The 17,247-nt window shown below is 45.3% G+C and overlaps 1 protein-coding gene across 1 annotated transcript in view; it reads left to right on the forward strand.

Moving 5' to 3' along the window:
- Positions 1 to 17,247, forward strand: part of BICRAL (BRD4 interacting chromatin remodeling complex associated protein like) — a 190,277-nt gene that overhangs the window by 162,997 nt on the left and 10,033 nt on the right. Inside the window, exons 10-11 of the mRNA XM_030195782.1 lie at positions 4,442 to 4,536; positions 11,103 to 11,205. Coding sequence (XP_030051642.1) covers positions 4,442 to 4,536; positions 11,103 to 11,205 — 198 coding nt within the window. The remainder of the gene's footprint in view (positions 1 to 4,441; positions 4,537 to 11,102; positions 11,206 to 17,247) is intronic.

A 17,247-nucleotide genomic window follows, 5' to 3' on the forward strand; every position in this document is an offset into this window, starting at 1 on the left:
CTTCATTTCTTTGAAGGCGTGAATAAAAATGTGGATAAAGGTGAGCCAGTTGGTGTAGTGTATCTAGATTTTCAGAAAGCTTTTGATAAAGTTTGTCACGAGATACTCCTGAGAAAATTAAAAAGTCATGGGATAGGAGGCAAGGTTCTGGTGTGGATTAGGAATTGGTTATTGGACAGAAAACAGAGGGTAGGTTTAAATGGTCATTTCTCTCAATGGAGGAGGGTGAACAATGGAGTGCCACAGGGATCTGTACTGGGACTGCTGCTATTTAACATATTTATAAATGATATGGAAATTGGAACAACAAGTGAGGTGATTAAATTTGCAGATGATACAAAACTATTCAAGGGTGTTAAAAAAAACATGCGGGGAAATTAGAAGACTGGGCATTCAAATGGCAGATGAAATTTAATGTGGACAAATGGAAGGTGGTGCTCGTTGGAAAGAATAATCTGAATCATAGTTACCTGATGCTAGGGTCCACCTTGAGGGTCAGCTCTGAAGAAAAAGATCTAGATGTCATTGTAGATAATACACTAAAATCTGCGCAGTGTGTGGCAGTGGCCAAAAAAGCAAATAGGATGCTAGGAATTTTTAGGAAAGGGATGGTGAATAAGACCGAAAATTCTATAATGCCTTTGTATTGCTCCATGGTGTATCCGCACCTTGAGTACTGAGTTCAGTTCTGGTCGCCATATCTCAAAAAAGATATAGCGGAATAAGAAAAGGTTTGAAGACCGACCGAAATGATAAAGGAGATGGAACTTCTCTCGTATGAGAATCCTTGATTCTGATTGGCTGGTATGACCAGAAGTGGGCGTGGTCATCTGTCAAAAATATACAAATTAGCTTTGCGAAGGGTATGTAACTTATACTACTCATGGCTCTGGTATTGCAAGCCTAATTCTCCCCTGCTTTCTTAGTTAATAAGATGCCTGCTGTTGCAAGCTAGCCCTTCCAGCTAAGAGCTGCAAACTGGTTTTGAGTCTAAAGCCTTTGTCCCCCATCTCATAAAGAGCTGCATGCGGGCTTTGAGTCCTGATGTCCCCTTTCCCATCTCAATGTCCCTACCTCCACCTATCCTATCCAATTGCAAAAACATTTGTTCCCCTACTACTACTACTATTTAGCATTTCTATAGCGCTACAAGGCGTACGCAGTGCTGCACAAACATAGAAGAAAGACAGTCTCTGCTCAAAGAGCTTACAATCTAATAGACAAAAAAAAAAAAAGCAAATCAAATCAATTAATGTGTACAGGAAGGAGGAGAGGAGGGTAGGTGGAGGCGAGTGGTTACGAGTCAAAAGCAATGTTAAAGAGGTGGGCTTTCAGTCTAGATTTAAAGGTGGCCAAGGATGGGGCAAGATGTAGGGGCTCAGGAAGTTTATTCCAGGCGTAGGGTGCAGCGAGACAGAAGGCGCGAAGTCTGGAGTTGGCAGTAGTGGAGAAGGGAACAGATAAGGATTTATCCATGGAGCGGAGTGCACGGGAAGGGGGGTGTAGGGAAGGACGAGTGTGGAGAGATACTGGGGAGCAGCAGAGTGAGTACATTTATAGGTTAGTAGAAGAAGTTTGAACAGGATGCGAAAACGGATAGGGAGCCAGTGAAGCGACTTGAGGAGAGGGGTAGTATGAGTAAAGCGACCCTGGCGGAAGACAAGACGGGCAGCAGAGTTTTGAACCGATTGGAGAGGGGAGAGGTGACTAAGTGGAGGCCAGCAAGAAGCAGATTGCAGTAGTCTAAACGGGAGGTGACAAGGGTGTGGATGAGAGTTTTGGTAGAGTGCTCGGAAAGAAAGGGCGGATTTTACGGATGTTGTAAAGAAAGAAACGACAGGTCTTGGCGATCTGTTGGATATGATCAGAGAAGGAGAGAGAAGAGTCAAAGATGACCCCAAGGTTTCGAGCTGAGGAGACAGGGAGAATGAGAGAGCCATCAACAGAAATAGAAAACGGGGGGAGTAGGGAGGTGGGTTTGGGGGCAAAAATGAGAAGCTCGGTTTTGGTCATGTTTAATTTCAGGTGGCGTTGAGACATCCAGACAGCAATGTCAGACAAGCACGCTGCCTGCCCCTATCACTGTGAAAGTGCAGATGGCTCCAGCTCACTTGATGTCCTCTTTAATGTACATCAGTAAATGCTGTTTTGCAGACCGTGGAAGTGTCCTAATTATATTTTTAATCCTTTTTTTTTCGAGGGAGGGTAACAGAGGGGAGAATTATGGCAGCTGTTAAAGGAATCACAGAGCGTATTTTTCGGGTAAACAGGCTTGGTATTGTGATAAACACAGTGACCGCCCTACCCTGTGGAGACCGCCAGAAGGCGCTCTCCACCTGAAAACCTGGGATATGCCCATTCTGGTCACTAGAGGGAGCCAAAGGGGATATACCAGTGTAGTGACCTGAAGGGACAGCTAGGGGGTGCTCGTGATATAGGACCTGTCCTTCCCTGAAGAGGCCATCAGGGGGAACTCTCAGAGTAGACGCTGGAAAGTTGGAGAGAGTTCTGGGTCTGGCCCTTTCTGGAAGTAGGGGGGAGAGGCTTATAGAGGTGGGGTGGATTATTGGCCACCCTATATAAAGCACCCTCTAAGCCAAGGAGAGAGGAGATGGGACGAGATGAGAGCCTGGAAAGCCTGCTGGAGGAGGAGTACCGGGAAGATGGAAGAGAGAGAAAAGGAGACTCTAAAAGTCTAGGAAGGCTGGAGAATCCTAGTTGAAGTTCTAGGAGTGTGCGAGGGGTCACGGCCCGTGGATCAGAGGGGTGACCGGGGCACACTGGACTGGACAGGGGAGGATTTCCAGCCGAAGGAAGGCATCCCGAGCAGTCACCCTGAGTAAGGCAGGAGCCCCAGATATAGAGGTGGGTGCTTGCAAGGGACTGGGAGAAGACCAGCTGGAGGCCTGCTCAGGAGCCCGGGGCCAGTGAGGCCCAGTGGAGAGCAGGAAGGGCATGTGTCTTTACAGATTGCCTTGAAGCCAAGTGCCAGGGAGCTTCAAGAGGGCTTAGTTCAAGAATACCCTGAGGAGGGGAAGATAAAGGAAACCCCTTTGTTTTGAACTGTTTGCTTCTGTGCTATTTTTCTGGAATTACCAGGGACCTACCACAAGTCATTTTGAACTGCTCTGGTTGGAACTGCCTGTGGCTGAGCAGTTTGCCTGGTTGATTGCAGTATGTAGCTTGGCTTGGGAGCCAAGGGAACTCCAAAGAGACTGGCAAGTGAGACCCCGGCCAGCAGAGGGCTGCATCTCAGAATCACCCAGTGGCCGGGAGCTTTACAGTATGCAGGAGTAATAGCCTTAGAGAAGTGTAAGAAGTGCGGAATGGGGAATGCAACATTAGCACATGGATTATGGCAGTGTAGGACCATCCGGATGTTCTGGTCGGCTCTCTCCCATTTCCTATCAGTGGTCTTAAGGGGTTGGGTCAATTTGTCTTTTGAACGGGTAACATTTAGTGTGGTGGGAGTGTGGGATAAAGGAACCAGGGAGGAGAAACTATTTCTAAGTAAATCAAGCATATTGGGGAAAAATGTATTTTTAATTACTGGGTCTCCTGTAAGGCCCCATCATATTGGTACTGGAGAAATAAGCTGCATGAGCTTATGCTATGGGAGGTGCGTGGAGCCCGTCATACAGCAAAAAGACGACAGCATTTTATTAGAGTTTGGGGAGCATATTTGGGGAAAGTCTCACCTAGAGCACGAAGTCAGGTATTGAATGAGTTAGGATGAGCGTGGAGTGAATGGCGTGGGAGTGGGACGGGGCACTATGTTGGATGGTTAGGGGAGGACCGGGGAGACTATGACATGATACACTGAAGAGCAGGGGTTTGGGGGGAGGGGAGGAGAAGAGAAGGAACGATAAGGTGGTTTCCTGTTGAGCAACTGGTTATCTGGTTTACCAAGGTGTTTCCATAAACATAACAATGCTAGAGATTACTTTAAATATCAAAGACCTAATTAGGGACTGAAGCCTGAATGCAGGATTAGCATTGTCTAAGGAGAAAATTCCCACTTTTTTGAAGATGATGACTGTCTCCGGTGATGGGGGGGGGGGGGGGGGGGGAGAGGGAGGGGGAATAGGGATGGGTTAGGAGAGCTGTGAATATGGATAAATGGAACAGACATACATTGTATTAGCTTGAGAGTTTATAAGACAGTTGGTGACGATTACAGGTTATGATATGTTGAATTATGTTTGTAAAAGGTTAAATATGTTTTCCAATGGAAAGGTCTACAGATAAAGGGGGGAGGGAAGAGGGGGATCAGGGGACAGGGGAGAAAATGGGGGGAAAAAGGTTTTGGATACTGTTCCATGAGGTGTTAGATGTATCTTGCCTGATTCGCTGGTGCGCTATGCTTAGTGAAATGTATTGTTATGGTCCATATGCTGAAATCTCAATAAAAAACGTTTAAACATAATCCTTTTTTTTTCAGTGGACAGTGATTTTGAATCTGTTGCTACTCAGCTACTGAAAAGAACACAGGCTATGCTAAACAAATACAGATGGCTGCTAATTGAGGATGCAACGGTAAGCACTGTGAACAATCTCTCTTTTCTTCTGTGTCCTAGATAGAGAAGTTTAGCAATGACTTGGATTTAGAGAGAGAAAAAGTGATGGTCTGCAAAATCTGAACCTAATTCTAGCTTCCATGACTGATATGTAAACCTTTGGTGTACAAAAGGGTTTTTATACAACAAAAGAAGACAAATTGATCTTCCTTTGCTTCTTCCTTTGTATCTACACCTGCTGTGCATCTAAGCCACTTGATCTAATGTGTCCTTGTTATATGTTTTAGTTTTTGGATGATATTGTCATGCAATATTTTTCCCTCTTGGTTATTACCTTATACAGTTTTTAGTTGTACTTTATTTATTAGTATTTATTTACCGCCTTTTTGAAGGAATTCACTCAAGGCGGTGTACAGTAAGAATAGATCAAACATGAGCAATAGGCAATTACAGCAGTAAAAATATTCAACTAACAATGCAATGTACGGCATGGTATACTATTTACTATGTCAACACAATATGTAATAGAACATTATAATTGATAGTGAAGGGTAAATCAAAGTTGTAACATATAGATGGGTAAGAAAGTAGGAAGAGTTAGAAAGGAAGGCGACTGATTTGAAGAAAGTTGCACATGAGGTCAGTGAGATGGTTAAATATTATCTCAGCTAAGGTAGGAGTGGATAAACATGTCCGGCTTCAGTATGTGCAGCCTGAGTCACTCCTTGTGTGTGCGAGTGAGACTAACAAGTTAGTTAGTTCTTCCATTAAAGGCCTGGTTGAAGAGCCAAGCTTTCACCTGCTTCCTGAAGTAGAGATAATCTTATGTTAAGCAGAGCCTTTCAGGAAATGCATTCCAGAGTGTGGGGGCTACTCTGGAGAAGGCTCGCTTGTGGGTATGTCTTTTGGAGAGGGTGTGGTTAGTGAAAGTCCTTGGGAGGAACTTAGTGTCCTTGGCGGTGTGTGGAGGATTATCCTATTCTTCAGATACTCAGGGCCATTTCCTTTCAGGGCCTTGAAGATCAGACATAGATTTCTAAATTTAGCCCTGTATTGTACTGGTAGCCAATGTAGTTTTTGCAAAAATGGTGTGATATGGTCACATCACTTGCAGCCTTCTATGAGTCTTGCTGCTGCATTCTGAATCAAGTGGAGCTGGTGCAGGCCCTTTGTAGTCAGACCATTGTATAGTGCATTGCAGTAATCCAGTCTTGATGTTACCATGGCATCCACAACTGGGATAACATTGCTGCCCAAAGAAGTGGACGGACTCATCCTCTATTTCATTGGTGCCAAGGGAACCCAGTGTTGGTCATCTGGTGGAGGCTGAGATGCCTTGACTTTGCTGTTCTTTGAAGTATAGCACCAAGGCACTGAGATCATCAATGTCCTCCAAGCACCCTTGATGTGAGGACCACTTGTCCTTCATAGCATCTGAGAGGGTGCAGCAGTCTTCACGCAACCATGACCCTGGCTGAACTCCCCTATGGAGTATTTTTATGAGTCTGATTTTGAGCATTCCTGGGACTTTCAAGAAGAGCCTGAGATCTTCTTAGAGGAGGATTCCTAGATCTCCATTCATATCCCTGCCTACTTCACAATATATCATTTCATTTATGATCTCGATATACCTAATGCTTTATCCCAATATGTTACTCATGTTCTTATGTAATTACTAGGAAAAAATGCCCGTTTCTGAGCAGAATGAAACGGGCGCTAGCAAGGGGCCCCCTCCCTCCGTCCCTCGAAGCTACTTGCCTTGTTCGCTGTGGGCCGTTTCAGCCCTCGAGTGTCAATAGCTCCGCCCTCGACGTCATGACGTTTTGACGCGAGGGCGGTGCAGACACTCCAGGGCACACCGGATATCTCGGGCGCCTCAACTTCCGTGGAGGCTTCAGAACGTTGGGGTTGCCTTTTATATATATAGATTACTCATGTTCTTATGTAATTATTAATTGTATATTTACTCTGCTATGGCGATGCCAGGGCGGAATATTGTAAGCCACATTGAGCCTGCAAATAAGTGGGAAAATGTGGGATACAAATTCAACAAATAAATAAATAAATATGTGGAAATCTCCACGTGAGGAATTCTCGGTCATTGAGTTTTGTGAGGGAAATGGCTCCAGGGCATCCCATTTAAGTTAGGGATAGAGGAGGAGCCTACAGCAGAAACGGATATCCTCCAATTCCTCAACCCACCCAAGGAAACTGTAACACTGCCTGTTCACAAAATGTGGGAGACCCTTCTATTAACAAAAAGGTTAATTCTATGCATAGAGTTCAGAAGGCTCCCTGATTTGAGAAGCAACAGCTTCCTCACCATTTCATGGTGGACATATCAGCTTTCAAAAGACCCACTTTTCAGTGCCCCTTGTGAGTGACGCTTTGACATTGGAATCTTTTTGGGAGAAATTTTTCAGAATGCTGTCTTCACATCCTGTATAGCATCTTATTGGCTCTTCATGGTTGTACACGTGTGCAACATAGTACACAGTGTAGTGGAGTTTGCCGACACTCTTCCTATGGAGAAAGCCAAAGAACTCTGCAGGCTAATTAGGAAAGGGAAGGAGTGCAGAAAATACATGGTTCATGTGACCTATGACATTTTTGATACAGCATCGAGAGCTTCTGCCATAGGTATTGGTGCCTGCAGATTCACCTGGCTGATGGCGTGAGACAAAAAGCTTGTTGACGTGCCATGCTATCATGGAGAGAATCTTTTTAGAGATCAGATGCAGGAGGCTATTCTGCTAGTCAAGCAGCCTAATGGCACCTTTAAGACTCTCTCTAGATGCACTTCTAACCCAGCCTTCTCTTCTGGGAGTTATCAGAGCAATGGGCAATGAAGATTTTACCACTCTCAAAAGCATAAGTATACTCTCTCCTCCTGCTTTTGCCTGACTAAACAGAGTTCTCACTGTCCTCCCAGACAGCAGAGAGCCCAGAAGTCCCAGGCTACTCCGCAGCAAATCCAGGGACAGGGTTTTGACTGCCTTCAAGAGAACATAGCCTCATTCTCTTTTTCCGTTGTGGACGACCTTCTTGTAGGAGGTAGGCTAAGTATTTTGCAAACAGATGGCCCCATGTAACCTCAGACCGGTGGAGTCTCAAAATAGTCCGGATAGTATACTGTCTTCAGTTATTGGAAGTTTCTCCAAATTGCCCCCTGTGAGCATCAAAATCAAGCTCTCAGCATCAGGAAATACAGTTGAACATATTCCACCAGGGAAAAGAAGGCAGTGATTCTATTTGAAGTATTTCCTCATCACAAAAAACATGGGAGGATTCTGTCCCATTCTAAACCTAAGCATCCTGAACTAATTTCTTATCAAACAAAATAAAAAAAAATCACTACTATTACCAAAAATTCAAACAAGTCACTTTTTTTTAAAACTGAAGTTTAGCGCAAGTTCTCTGTCACAGGACCCATTCTATTCCTACTGGCCCTACTACAGATAATATGCACTAATCTTTAGAAAAAGACCTCCATTATTAAAAACTACTACTACTATTTAGCATTTCTATAGCGCTACAAGGCATACGCAGCGCTGTTTTCGTTCTCAGGCTGTATCAGGAGTACAACTAGAAGATAAAACAAAATAATCATAATATATAAAATCAATCATACGTACACAAATAATATGCCATTCGGAAATTTAAATATTTTACATAACACAGTATTTTAAAAAACCTTCATATATTAATTGACATGACATTGATTCTATCTATTAAGTGAAAAAATCATCGGGGCCCTTTTACAAAGGCATGTCGAACCCACTGCGGGCTTGTTGTGTGCCAGTTTAGTACATGAATACCTAATTATCTCTATCTCCATACCTTTAACTATGTATTTCTCTTTTCCGGAATTGGTACTCACCATTACGGAACAATGTAAGCCACATTGAGGCTGCAAATAGGTGGGAAAATGTGGGATGCAAATGCTACAAACAAACAAACAATTTGGCACTATTGCCAGGCTACCGCAGGAGCCTGGCAGTAGTGCCTGCTCTCACTGCATGCCATTTCCAGCGCTGAAAATTTCTTTTTTTTTTTACCGTTGGGAGCTTACCCAGGAAATGGCTGTGCAGCAAGTGGTTTACTTACCGCATGGCTGTTTCCTTTTTTATTTTAAAAATTTTTTTAAAAAGCCTTTTACCACTGCGGTACAAGTGGGCCTCGGCGCACAGCAAATCCACGCGCCGATGGGGACAGACAGGTTTGCTTTTGTTGAAGCCTTTCATCAAGTCACCTGCAGTGTTATGGCTCCTCAATGTTGTTCTTACCAAGCTGATGAAAGCTCCATTTGAGGCACTACAGCTGCAATCTGAAGTACCTGACTTGGAAAATCTTGTTTTTGGTGGCGGTTACTTCAGCTCACAGAGTTAATGAGCTCCAGGCTCCAGTGAAAGATCCACTTTCAGCTATATTTTTCAGTAACAGAGTTGATCTGCACACCCATCCACAGTTCCTGCCCAAGGTAGTGTTGGAATTCCATTATAACCAGTTGATAGCCGTACAAAACTGTTCTTTCAGAATCTCACGCACACGGTATACTTGACACTATAAGAGAGCCTTGTCGGCCTCTCTGGAGTGGGCTAAAGCCAATAAAAAGTCCACCCAGTTTCTTGTTTTGTTTGACTATAACAGGATGGGAGCAACAGTTGGCAAATGCCCATTCTCCAGTTGGCTACCAGACTGCATTTTATTCACTTATGCCCAGGCAGGTCTAACGCTAGAGGATCATAAAGTCAGAGCTATAGTGGAATTGGTAGTCCACTTGAGGTCAACCTCCATTGATGAAATTTAAAGGTTGCAACATGGACTTTGCTCTATACATTCACTTCACATTATTATTTAGAACAGGACTCCTGTCACAGCAGTAGGGGTCCTTTTACTAAGGTGTGCTGAAAAATGGCCTGCGGTAGTGTAGACGCATGTTTTTGGTGCATGCAGAATTATTTTTCAACGCACCTACAAAAAATGCCTTTTTAAAATTTTTGCTGAAAATGAACATATGGCAAAATGAAAATTCCAGCACATCCATTTTGGGTCTCAGACCTTACCACCAGCCATTGACCTAGTGGTAAAGTCTCACGCGGTAACCGGGCAGTAATGACCTACGTGTGTCGAATGCCACTTGGTGTGTGTCCAGTACGCATGGCAGAAGATACAAATTATTTTTCGGCCGCGTGTATCGGACATGCATCAAAAATGAAATTACTGCAAGAGCCACGCGGTAGCTGTGTGGTAACTCCATTTTGGTGCGCGTTGGGCACACGTAGATGCTTACGTGGCTTAGTAAAAGGGCCACTAGGTTTGGTAGATAGTCCTTAAGAATCTGTTTGGGGTTTAGAATCCAACTTCATCCTCTCTAGGTCCATTACTTTCAGTTCCAGGCTGCTTTCCAAAAGAAAAGAAAGAAAATGCAAAAACGTTTAAGGCTTTTTTGCTGACAAAAACAATTTAGGTGTTTGTTGCATCATCATTATTTATTTTATTATTATTCTATCTTCCTGAACCATCATCACAGAAGCATCTTCTACACTTGTAAATCTCGTGTTTTATCAATGCTTCAAACCATTTGACACCACATGTGTCTTGGTCTTCATGGACCGCTTTTCCTTTCTGATTTTCTGTTCATGGCTTACCGCAGCTGCCCAAACCATCTAAGTTGCCATTGCTGTAGTATTTTACTAACGGCTGTTTAGCTGTCTCTCTTATCCCTTTGAGTTTAACCTTATTTTGTCATTTGGTCCACCAGGGTGGTGGACTTTGGTCCTGAGGAACTGAGTTCAATTCCCGGCACAGGCAGCTCCTTGTGACTCTGGGCAAGTCACTTAACCCTCCATTGCCCCATGTAAGCCGCTTTGAGCCTGCCATGAGTGGGAAAGCGCGGGGTACAAATGTAACAAAAATAAAATAAAAAAAATTTGACTTGTAAAATTGTTCTTAAGCTGCGTGAATCAAAACCATCTAGTCCATGGCATGTCTGATTATATATATATTTTTCCTCTCTTTTTTATGTTGAAGGCAGCTTGTAACTAGGGAGTCCCATGTGTGAGGATTCTGAGGTCCCGCTTTCCCTCAGAGAAAACAGTTACTTACATGTGGCAAGTGTTCTCCGAAAACAGCAGGATAGGAATCCTCACCACCCTCTTCCTTCCCCAAAGAGTTCTATTCTACAAAGTTTGCAATGGACTGAGGTGGTTCTGAGTGACAGTGGCAGGTGGGAATAAGCCAGTATGCATGGTGAGACATTCTCCAAAGTTTTGGAAAAGTGCTGGAGAAAAGTTCCACCATGGGTTCCATTGGATGGCATAATACCATCTACCCAGAAACTGAACAGCTTCCAGGAACCCTCATATAGGGATGAAGACTAGATAGAACAAATCTTGAGGTGAAATCTGTTTTAACTGAATACATATAGTGTAAAAAGTGATTTTATGTAATAAGAAAAATAATTGAGCTTGTATTGCCTGAAGTTTGTAAAGCACCTGTATGCAAGGAATATGTTTTTTTAGCGTGTCTTTTATTAGTTTGAAGAATTCCTTCAAGAATTTTGATGTAATTTTTTTTTTAAAGCGGATTAATCCTTCTGCTGAGATGGTTATGATTGACAGAATGTTTAACCAGGAAGAAAGAACATGCTTGACCCGTGATAAACGTTTTGCAGTAATGGATCCTGGTAAGGAATGTATAAAAATAACTTATTAGCTGATTACTACATTGTCATGTAAGTCAAGTAATACATTTGAAATCCAAGTTAAGGTTTTTAAACCCTAGTAGAAACCTAGTGTTCCAAAATTCTTATAGTTTGGATGTGGAATATTAAGAATGATTTCTTTTTTTTTTTTCCAGCAAAATAAGAGGGAAAATAACTGCTGTAAGCTCGCTCCTCCTTAGCTCATCTGTCGCAGCTCCAAAAATCACAAACAATTTCCGGTACAGTTCAATTAAAAAAAAAACACAAAGAAAACTGTTCAGGGGATAGGAAGAGAGTCTCTCTTTTGGCCTGGCCTTTTATTCAAGTCCCAGCCCTCAACACTTTTACTCTCTTCAAGCCGGGCGGTACACAGCAGGCTTCAGCAGCTACTTCCCCTCTACCTCTTAGAAGAGGAAAATTTGCCACAAAAACAAATCAATAATACAGTCCCGTATTTCTCGGCTGCTTCCCCTCTCCCTCTCCTGGAGAGTTGCAGTAACAAAAAAACAAAAAAAAAACACCCCCCCCCCCCATTAAACTTCTGGCCTGTTCTCTCTTCACAGGTAAGTGGCTCTTGTGAAACAAACCCCCATGAGCCGCAGCACAGTCCTTTTTTAGCTTTTCAAACATGTAACCAGTCCTTCACGCCGTACCTCTCTTTCTCTCTCTCGCTCTGGCTCTGCGCGGGAACAAAGCCAAGGGCCTCCACCCTCTTGGTCAGTCACACTCTCACCTGACCTCCTCCCGCATGGACCCACTTTGGCATCTGTTATCTCCCGGGCTTTCGCTGAGCCAGCGCTGAAAAGTCCATAGGCTCTTCCTGGGCGTTCCCCGGTTCAGTCAGTTCCATAGGGCATGGGTCCGCCTCCTCCTCCTCCTTTTCAGGAGCCCAGTCCATATTCTCCTCACCCCGCCCTTCCCTCAGCTGCCTCCCCTTTTCTTCATTAAGGATCTTTTGTATCTTTTCTTTCTCCGCCCACTTGTCCCACCACCTCCTCCACCAGGTTGGAGACTCGGCCTTACTCCTTTCCCTGCAGCCCTCCTCTGGTGACTCTCGGGAATGCAGGTACCCTCTCCTACCACTGGGTTCCTTTAATGCATGTTGGGATTTGTAGTCTCTTTCTCTCCTTTTCTCTTCTTGTCCCCTAGACCGTTCCACCTCCTCTTTACATACCCCCCCCCCCCTTAAGCTTCCTCCCACCCCTTCTTCCTCCTTACATAAGTACATAAGTAGTGCCTTACTGGGAAAGACCAAAGGTCCATCTAGCCCAGCATCCTGTCACCGACAGTGGCCAATCCAGGTCAAGGGCACCTGGCACGCTCCCCAAACGTAAAAACATTCCAGACAAGTTATACCTAAAAATGAGGAATTTTTCCAGTCCATTTAATAGCGGTCTATGGACTTGTCCTTTAGGAATCTATCTAACCCCTTTTTAAACTCCGTCAAGCTAACCGCCCGTACCACGTTCTCCGGCAATGAATTCCAGAGTCTAATTACACGTTGGGTGAAGAAAAATTTTCTCCGATTCGTTTTAAATTTACCACACTGTAGCTTCAACTCATGCCCTCTAGTCCTAGTATTTTTGGATAGCGTGAACAGTCGCTTCACATCCACCCGATCCATTCCACTCATTATTTTATACACTTCTATCATATCTCCCCTCAGCCGTCTCTTCTCCAAGCTGAAAAGCCCTAGCCTTCTCAGCCTCTCTTCATAGGAAAGTCGTCCCATCCCCACTATCATTTTCGTCGCCCTTCGCTGTACCTTTTCCAATTCTACTATATCTTTTTTGAGATACGGAGACCAGTACTGAACACAATACTCCAGGTGCGGTCGCACCATGGAGCGATACAACGGCATTATAACATCCGCACACCTGGACTCCATACCCTTCTTAATAACACCCAACATTCTATTCGCTTTCCTAGCCGCAGCAGCACACTGAGCAGAAGGTTTCAGCGTATCATCGACGACGACACCCAGATCCCTTTCTTGATCCGTAACTCCTAACGCGGAACCTTGCAAGACGTAGCTATAATTCGGGTTCCTCTTACCCACATGCATCACTTTGCACTTGTCAACATTGAACTTCATCTGCCACTTGCACGCCCATTCTCCCAGTCTCGCAAGGTCCTCCTGTAATCGTTCACATTCCTCCTGCGACTTGACGACCCTGAATAATTTTGTGTCATCGGCGAATTTAATTACCTCACTAGTTATTCCCATCTCTAGGTCATTTATAAATACATTAAAAAGCAACGGACCCAGCACAGACCCCTGCGGGACCCCACTAACTACCCTCCTCCACTGAGAATACTGGCCACGCAATCCTACTCTCTGCTTCCTATCTTTCAACCAGTTCTTAATCCATAATAATACCCTACCTCCGATTCCATGACTCTGCAATTTCTTCAGGAGTCTTTCGTGCGGCACTTTGTCAAACGCCTTCTGAAAATCCAGATATACAATATCAACCGGCTCCCCATTGTCCACATGTTTGCTTACCCCCTCAAAAAAAATGCATTAGATTGGTGAGGCAAGACTTCCCTTCACTAAATCCGTGCTGACTTTGTCTCATCAGTCCATGTTTTTGTATATGCTCTGCAATTTTATTCTTAATAATAGCCTCCACCATCTTGCCCGGCACCGACGTCAGACTCACCGGTCTATAATTTCCCGGATCTCCTCTGGAACCTTTCTTAAAAATCGGAGTAACATTGGCTACCCTCCAGTCTTCCGGTATTACACTCGATTTTAGGGACAGATTGCATATTTCTAACAGTAGCTCCGCAAGTTCATTTTTTAGTTCTATTAATACTCTGGGATGAATACCATCAGGTCCCGGTGATTTACTACTCTTCAGCTTGCTGAACTGACCCATTACATCCTCCAAGGTTACAGAGAATTTGTTTAGTTTCTCCGACTCCCCCGCTTCAAATATTCTTTCCGGCACCGGTGTCCCCCCCAAATCTCCTCATCTACCCGGGACAGGGCATCAACATTTCCTAAACATCGCCCTGGGCGATGCTCCACGGAATATTGGAATGGCTGCAAAGCTAAGTACCATCGCATCAGTCTCCCATTATTATTCTTCATCGTATTCAGCCATTTCAATGGAGCATGGTCTGTTACCAGCTTAAATTTTCTCCCTTCTAAATAGACCCTACACTCCAGCACTGCCCATCGTATGGCCAAACACTCCTTTTCTATGGTGGAGTAATGATCCTCATGAGGAAGGAGCTTCCGGCTTAAATAAAGCACCGGATGCTCCTCCCCATCATACTCCTGGGACATAACGGCCCCTAACCCCCTTCCCAAAGCATCGGTTTGAAGGACAAAGGGTTTCTCGAAGTCCACTGCCTTCAATATCGGTTCCTGGCACAAGGGCCTCTGCATCTGTTCAAAGGCCCTCAACTCCTCCCCTCCCCATCTCAAGTGGTCCGGATTCTTCCCTCGCAACATGTCAGTTAGGGGGGCGGCTATGACGGAAAAATGAGGGATGAACCTGCGGTAATACCCCACCATCCCTAGAAATCTACGCAATTGTTTCTTGGTGTTGGGTCGGGGAAACTCCTGGATGCCCTGGACCTTGTTTAATAAGGGTCGCACCTCTCCCCGGCCCACATTATACCCCAAATACTTCACCCGGTACTGAGCAAAATAACATTTTTTTGGGTTTAAGGTAAGCCCTGCCTTCCTAAAAGCCTGCAGAACCGCCTCCACCTGTTTTAAATGGTCATTCCAGCTTGCACTATGTACTACCACATCATCCATATACGCTGCCGCGTAGGTCTGATGTGGTCGGAGAACCCTGTCCAGCAGCCTCTGACAGCTCGCCGCCGCCGAATTCAGGCCAAAGGGCAATCTTTTAAACTGGTACAGGCCTATGGGAGTGCTAAAAGCCGTCTTAGCTTGAGCTCCTTGAGTAAGAGGAATCTGCCAATACCCCTTTGTCAAGTCCAGGGTAGTGAGATATTGAGCGGATCCTAGCCGGTCCACCAGCTCCTCAACATAGGGCATAGGATATGCGTCTGTTTGAGAAATGGTGTTAAGCTGGCGGAAATCAATGCAGAATCTCCACTCCCCTTCAGGTTTTGGCACTAACACCACTGGACTTGACCAGGGGCTATTTGACTCTTCAATTACCCCGAAATCTAACATTTCCTGCACCTGTTTTATAACCTCTCTCTTTTTCAAGGGGGAAAGCCTATATGGTTTCTGCCTAACCACCTTACCCCTTTCTGTTATAATGTCGTGCTCCATGAGGTGAGTATTTCCCGGACATGCCGTTAGCACATCATCAAACCCCTTCAGGAGCCTTCTTATTTCCTTTTTTTTGTGTCTGGGTCAACCGGGGATTAATCCCTGGCTCCCCGGGCTTGAAAATTTCCCTTATTTGCGGGCCCAACTCCTCTCCTTCCTTTTCCTCCACCCCGGTCTGCCACCCCACTCTTGCTACCCAGAGTTTCATCCGGTTCACATGGAAGGTTTGGACCCGACCCTTCTCGTTTGCCACTTCATACGTGAGGGGCCCTAGCCTCCTCTTCACCACCCAGGGACCCTTCCACCTAGAGGCAAACTTATGAGGGTCCTCAGAGATTAGGATAAGGACCCTATCTCCTGCTACAAACTCCCTCTTGCGGGTACCTTTATCATAATATTCCTTTTGTAAGTGTTGGCTCTGTTCTAGCCTATCCTGGGAATATTCCTGTAACTTATCCAATCTGGCCCTTAGAACCTGTAGATATTCTACCACGGACTGATCGGGCATTTCCGGAGGTACCCAGTGTTCCTGCAATATATCTAAAATTCCCCTGGGTCTCCGGCCAAACATTAGTTCGTAAGGAGAAACTCCTAATGAGTCCTGCACCTTCTCCCTATATGCATATAGCACGAAGGGTAACAGCTGGTCCCAACCTGTCCTATCTTCGCCTAGCGCTTTTTTTAACATCCCCTTTAAGGTTCTATTAAAACGTTCCACCATCCCATTCGTTTGAGGATGGTAGGCCGCTGTCCGAATATGCTGTATCCCAAAAGCCTCCCATACTTGTCTTAAGGTGCCTGACATGAAGTTGGATCCCCTGTCGGTTAAAACCTCTTGGGGGAACCCTACCTCACAAAAGATTTTTATCAATTCCCTGGCAATGCCCTTCGCTGATATGCTCCTTAACGGTATGGCCCAGGGATACCTAGTGGCCATGTCCATGACCACCAAAACATAGAGGAAGCCTCTCTGCGATTTTGTTACCGGACCAATAACATCCATTGCTATTCTCCTCACTGGTTGTTCCACCCTGGGCAGGGGCCTTAGCGGTGCCTTAGGTGGGAGCCGATCGGCCACCTTTTGGCAATTTGGGCAAGACTTGCAATACTTCTCCACCTCCCCATAAACTCCAGGCCAATAAAATCGCGCCAGTATCTGAGTCAGGGTAGCCTGGGAGCCCTTATGCCCCCCCAACGGATGGTCATGAGCCAGTCTTACCACTAGAGCCCGAAAAGCCTGGGGGACTACTAGCTGCCTCCCTCCTTCAGAGTTCTCCCAATTTGGCACCCTACGATATAACAGGTCCTCTTCCACCAGGAACCCCGGAGCCTCAATGCCCTCCCCTTGTCGTGCCCTCTCCCAGGCATATTCTAAAGTAGGGTCAGCCGCCTGCTCCCTATGAAACTGGGGAAACTGCTCCTTCAATTCTTTAGGGGCCGCCGGCAGGTAGCTTTCTTTTTGCACCTGCTCCAATGCCCCCCGTCTACCCCTCTGCTCCCTTTTCTTCGAAGCTCTATCCCTCCTCACTTTCCCAGGCTCCCCTAAGACCTCTCCCTGAAACGGAAAAATACCTCCTATTCCCTCTTCCTCTGCCTCGGGGTCCCGTTGCGCCTGAGCACGGGTAGTTACTAACACTCTTTTTTTTTCCATACAGTCTGCAAATGGCGGCCAGTCTCTTCCTAAAATCACCTCCTGAGGCAACCTGGGCAGAACCGCCAGGGCTAGCTCTACCTCCCCTGTGGGCCCCTTTAAGTTAACT

The sequence above is a fragment of the Microcaecilia unicolor genome, chromosome 3, assembly GCF_901765095.1.
Source record: "Microcaecilia unicolor chromosome 3, aMicUni1.1, whole genome shotgun sequence".
NCBI lineage: Eukaryota > Metazoa > Chordata > Amphibia > Gymnophiona > Siphonopidae > Microcaecilia > Microcaecilia unicolor.